The sequence below is a fragment of the Galendromus occidentalis genome, unplaced genomic scaffold (genome assembly GCF_000255335.2).
Source record: "Galendromus occidentalis unplaced genomic scaffold, Mocc_1.1 scf7180000075744, whole genome shotgun sequence".
NCBI classification, from domain to species: Eukaryota; Metazoa; Arthropoda; class Arachnida; order Mesostigmata; family Phytoseiidae; genus Galendromus; species Galendromus occidentalis.
In genome coordinates, this window is record NW_003803734.1 from 70,885 (window position 1) to 76,841 (window position 5,957).

Sequence of the window (5,957 nt, forward strand, 5' to 3'; positions counted from 1 at the left end):
GTAACTCGCGTGATAGTCATCAGCAATCAGCAATAGTGTTCTGAAGAAAAGCATATTGGGTCTAATGTTGGAATACCATATATCAGTAGTCTACGATCTCTTCTTGTTCCTCATCCACATTCGGATGAGCAAGATTCCTGCAGTCGTAGAATTCGCCGATGCTGATGTTTTGAGTCGCATCAAGCATCAGAATGCAGTTAAGGACGAGGTGCCTGAGCAGATCCTGGCGAAGATCAGTAGTGTCGACAAATCTGATATGACCTTCGAATCTGGAGTCTCGATGCTCTTCCATGGAGAGTTCTGGCACAAAGAATCGCGGTAGCATGTCTTTGACTGGTTGGATTGCGAATCGAAGGTCGGCTCTTGGATGGAGTCGTCGCTGCCTTCGGAGGTATCGTACGACACGTTCAGAGGATGAAGGAACAATCATGCCCCGATCAAAGGCAGACTTTATGTCGAAATATATGCATTGTAGCTGACCACCAGAATTTCGGATTTCTGCCCAATCCTGTAGCATGAGGGTCAGCTGGGTAGCAGTAGAACGGCACTTGACGAGGCCGTGTTGGGCGTCATCGGTGAGGAGATTTTTGTTCAGGAACCGTTTTATGTCACCAGCCAATAGTTTCTCCATTATACAACAACATATCGAAGTTTGAGAAATTGGTCTGTAATTCTCAACAACGGTCATAGACCTTTTTTTATGGATAGGAGTCACAATTGCACGTTTGAAGGCCCTAGGAACAGTCGATCCATCGAACGACTTCTTGTAGATGATCAAAAGGGTTCGCTCAAGAATATAGCGAAGCTCTTGAGGAATGTACCATCAGGACTACTTCTCGTCTTTGATTTGAGATTGATACTAGTAGATCGTGTATTCCCTCTCCGGTGAATTCTGGTGGGCGGTCGGGGTAGGGCACGTGAGAGAAGCGATTGAGTTTGGGGCGGCGGGTGCTTCCAGATGAATCGAAGGCGATTGCGGACTGGTCAGCGAAGAGCCTGGCTTTGTCTCGTGGATCGTCAACTATCGTACCATCAACAGTCAGATGACCAAGGTGTCCAGACATCTTTATGCGACTATTGGCATACCTATAGAACAACCGAGAATCTTTAAAATTGATGATTGATTCACTGATGACTCTTTCCCTACGTAAGGCTTTCGCTAATTTGGCATGTGAACGGTCACAGTTTCCGTTTTCGGTCAATCTCTTTTTGAGATGATCTACATATATAGGCCCGGATCGAATTTTACTCGCTTGGGACAGAGTGCACGGGGACGAATTTATCTATGAGGAACAAGCAGCAATCGACGAATTTATCATACATCGAATGAATGCCGTCGCACGACCTAGAGAAGGATGACCAGTCCCCTTCAGATGTGAGGCGATAGTAACTTCATCCATGCGCCTAAAGTCCCTCACCCATGATTCGATCTCAAACGGCCGAGGAACGCAGATCTTGACCAGGAAACTGATGGCAAAATGATCAGACTTTACTGCTGGTGGACTGATGTTCAAAACACTGATAACATCGGGGTCAGTACAGAGAAGAAGAACTCGGACTGAGAATGAGCTGAGTCAAGCTATTGCTGGTTATGCAGCTGAGGAAACGGTTTTCCATTGAAAGATCATCAGGAAGCATCGGGGCGGGCCAGGGAATTTTGGGCAAATTGAAATCACCCACTACAACGACAGGCCAATCAGTGATACATAAATCGTCGATTACGCTGCAGACTGCTCTTACTCGGTTCATCCCATGCTGGGTGTAACCGGAATTCGTTACATAAGAGCCGATGAATCGAATCTTGCCATGGGTGGACGTAACTTCAATAGCAATTACCTGTATTAGCTCCTGAATCCCACCTGATCTTCAAGTAGCAGGATTTGAAAAAAAATTTTGGCGCGTTCCTGGAGATACCCCATTTCTCTTCCATTTCCCCGAGCAGCACTCGACTGGCCGTCCTTCTTGCTCCAAGACAGCCCCCCAGCCGGAGCCCGACGCACCCGCCGTCATCCGGATTGGCAGCTTCGGATCGAACGGCCGAATCACAGGCTCGCTCGACAGCCACATTTTTAATTTATCAAATGCCTCTTGCTCTGAGGTTCCCCACAAGAATAGAACTTCTCCATATAACCGGTTCGACGGCGCCGCTACCAGGGCGTAGTTCCGAATCCTCCTTGCATGAAACCCAGTAAAGCCGAGGGACGTACGGAGTTTTTTCTGATCCAGGGGTGCGTCCCCCGAATTCATTTCTTCCGCATAATTCTTGCGCGGTTTGACAAATCAGCGGTGGGATCAGTAACGACTCGAGTCATGTTTTCCAAGACAAAGGCGTCTTGCTGGTCGAGTTGTCGACACTGAACTCTTCGACTGCGAGCAGCATGGGATCATCTCGATCCAGAGCGCCCAATGCCGAGGCAGGTGGACCGCCTAGGGCGCCAGGCTCAGCGAGAGGTTTATAGCTGGGATAAGACTCAATCCCCCCTACCCTTCTATATATATAAAAGGCTGATCTTTGTCCGTTCAGGAGCTCGATTTCCTTATGGAAACGTGTCTGTTCGCACTTTTTCCACCGTATGCGAAGTCGCTGAATTTATCAAATGACTCAGCTCACACCGCTAAGGCCTCTTTGGGGCTCGATTTTCCAGGAAGCTCCCCGCTTACAGTTTTTCGTTATTCCTCACAGACTAATTACTTACGAAGGAACACTAAAGACTGCATGAATCTCCGAATGGGTACCCACGTAATCGGCGGAGTACGCCCTCACGGGATGAGCACGAACGAGGACGAAACCTTCAGTACCGGAGTACTATCGCGGCGAAGGATACATGTTCGCATACCTCCCACCCCACTAGGTACCTTTTTCAGCTAGGGATTTTCTCTCACGGGCTTGATACCCGCCCCCACACGAGAAATGGATGCTGGTATCATCATCCGGTTGCGGCAAGGGTGGAGGCAGAAGCGAAAATCAACTCCGCCGACTCGCATGGCTAATGCCGACCTGATTCGGAACATTTCTTGGGATATTTACGCGGATAGGTTCTGAGAAACCCCAGATTACTTCAAATGAGGAGAGGGATTATTTCTCTGTTGAGAACTACTCCTCGAGGCAGACCGCTCCTCTTCCATGTGCCCGGCATGTGTCGAGTGTGTCTCAAACAATATGATGCGGTGTACATTCCACGTTCGACTTGTTCACGGCCTCGTGCTCAAAGGCAATCAGAATTCGCCATCATTCTCATACGCACTCGCCGGCAGGAGGTTAAGGAAGATCGGGCCCGTCCAAGAAGGTGAGCGATTCCAGTAGACCTTTAAAGCAGGGGTGTCTACCAAAAACCGGCGCGCCGCACGGGCCTTTCGGCAATGAGTCGCGGGCCGCAGCCCAGAATCACCTAATTACAAATGTTCAATTTAATCTCGCAATCATGCCACTCGAGGAGAGATGAGTTACTTTAGGTACATACACTGATTCCTACGCTCTCGTTCGCGCGTCAAGCGCCTTACGCTCCGCTCCCATGCTAATACAAAGTGCCATTGGCCTCACGTCAGGCGAAATCGGCGTGATCAACTCCAGAAAGCGTCCACGAGCGAATTCGAGATAAAACGGGAAAATACGGCGGAGTTTCATCTACCGGGATTTCCTCTACTGATCTGAATGATGAATGTTTGTGGATAGGGCGGATATTTTTTGTACATGGGATTATTTTTCGGACTGATTCCCAGTTTTCTGCTCAAGTGCGCTCAGTGCATAATTTGCCATCTGCACCGCCTCTTCCAGCACGGCTTGTCTTTCTTCCCTGAGGTTTATCCTTCTCTGTTCGTCGGGGTTCACACGGCGGATGACCGGCGGATTTCAACGGTTTCGACGCAGACATCATTCCTTCCCGGAAGGTGTCTGACATTTTTCCTGCTTCTGACTCTTCCAATTCTCGAATAGATGAAGTGATGAGATTTTCTTACTGCCAACCACGTAAAGAAAATCCAGTGAGAAGAAACGCTAAAGAAAGTCTATTTAATTGAGTTCTGCACTGACACAATATTTTTTCCAGGTTTCCGTGCTCAGTGATCTTCGCATGGCCGTACCTCGGGATGAATGTGAGCCCAAGCGGATGATCCGCGGGACTATTTTGCGCTCGAATCGCAGAGTCATTTTCGAACCCGAAAGATACGTCATAAGACGGCTCCTACTTGCAGGAAACCAATCCCGAGGTCTTACAGAACGGCTGCGGGACTGCAGCATGGAACTTCGACCCTTGGCTGCCTTTTTTCACCGAAGCGTGTAATGACCACGACATGTGCTACTCGCTTCCGGTGCAAAAACTATCGTGCGATCTACGCTTCTTGTAAGTAATCATTAGGGAGAGACAGTATCCTGACATTTGTTCTGTTGGTCCTATACCGCCGGCTCCAGTTTTTCCTCAATCTCTAATTCCGTACTGGTTGTCTTACCTAATTGATGCCTGGCCCCCGAATCGGCAACTACACCTACTACGATTTGTTGGTGTTCGTGCTTGAAGTAACGTTGATTCGACAAGACGTCGATTCGAGAAATCAATTCCTGCAAATACGAAAAGCTGATCACCGATGGAGTCAGTCCGGGAGTCCGATAAGAAACCATACCCCTTAGAAATCGACGATCGATACTCTGAATATTTTCAGACGCAACATGCTCCTCGCTTGCGACAGGCCGGACTCGCCAACAGGTCGTAAAATCATTACATCGAATGCCTTCGATGCCGTCGCCACAACCCCAATGGGCTGTACGGCCTATCACTCGGCTCAACGGAGCAATCTGTTCTGCGTCGCGGAACCTGGAAATAAGGCCAACGTACGGACCGTGTACGATTTTCACAAGCATGTTGAGGGCTGTGGTCCGCTGGTCGGAGCCGAATCAGCTTAGTTCATCATGATGATGATGATCGCGATAATTATGTGTATGTATCATGTATATTTATTGGATCAAATATTTATTAGTTTTATGTATATATTGTATTTATTAGTTTTATGTATATTTATTGTATATATTGAAGCGGCGCTGCTGTCGCCGGGTCATCCTATAAATAGGGCTGCTCGAGTTCAGAATTAATCCTATCCATTATCACCGGTCTTCGTTGTTCCGCTCCAAATTGGTGGCAGCGGCATGGAAGGCGACAGAGATGCTAGTAACTCGACAGTGCCCACCGTCGTCCCGACTGTAGGTATCGTCCAACAGAGAACGAAAGGACTGAAGGACGGTGTTTTTTACAAAATAAAGGGGTTTGTTTTGAACAAAAGAACGGCTTCTGTTTTTGAACGGAAGAACGGCTTCTGTTTTTGAACGGAAGAACGTATGTGTTGAGCTTAAAGTGTCTGAGAGCAATACGGGGCTGCCTATGATCTTTGCCCGGCATGCGATCGAGATCGGGCGGTCCCATCAGCTACTTATTTCCGGGCACCAGCTTGTTCAGGACCTGTTATACGGAGGTTCGGTGTGATCCTCCTGAGCGAGAGTTCCCGACACGAGTACCCGGGATTTCTGAGTGTTTCTGAGAGTTTCGGAACCAGAGTCGGGAAAACCCAGATGCCTCGGATAAGCAACCTATCGGGCGGTACCATGAAGAAGTCTTCGCGGGATTATACAGGATGGTCAGGTCAGCCGAATACCCGAAGGGTTTCGCCGCCTTCGAACTCTCGAATAGAGAGAGCCGAAAGTGACTGCAATCTCGAAAGAGGAGAGGCCCCGAAGGATCATAAAGGTTCGCGCCTTCTTTCCCCTGACTCCCTCATTGAGTAGGCCGGCTGTGATTGTCAATTGTCATCCCAATCGATCCGCCGGAACATGGAAGAGGTTTCCAGAGCATTCTTGAGGATCGCATTCGTCTTTTTTAGGTTTTTCAATTGATAGGACTGGCTGTGACCTCAAAGGCGAGATCTCAGGCAGCAGCAGAATCGAGGCGGATTCCCAGGGATCGTGTCTTCCC

At 48.7% G+C, this 5,957-nt stretch overlaps 1 protein-coding gene across 1 annotated transcript; it reads left to right on the plus strand.

The window, feature by feature from the left end:
* The first annotated feature begins 4,086 nt into the window (after positions 1 to 4,086).
* On the plus strand, positions 4,087 to 4,897 carry LOC108864915 (uncharacterized). Its single transcript, XM_018641375.1, has 3 exons — positions 4,087 to 4,092; positions 4,192 to 4,340; positions 4,657 to 4,897. The coding sequence occupies exons 1-3, from the start codon at positions 4,087 to 4,089 to the stop codon at positions 4,895 to 4,897; spliced, it is 396 nt and encodes a 131-aa protein (XP_018496891.1).
* Positions 4,898 to 5,957: the final 1,060 nt, after the last annotated feature.

Coding starts and splice junctions, on each gene's coding strand:
- LOC108864915 (XM_018641375.1), top strand. Junction 4,341..4,656: donor TCGTGCGATCTACGCTTCTT/GTAAGTAATCAT, acceptor GAATATTTTCAG/ACGCAACATGCTCCTCGCTT.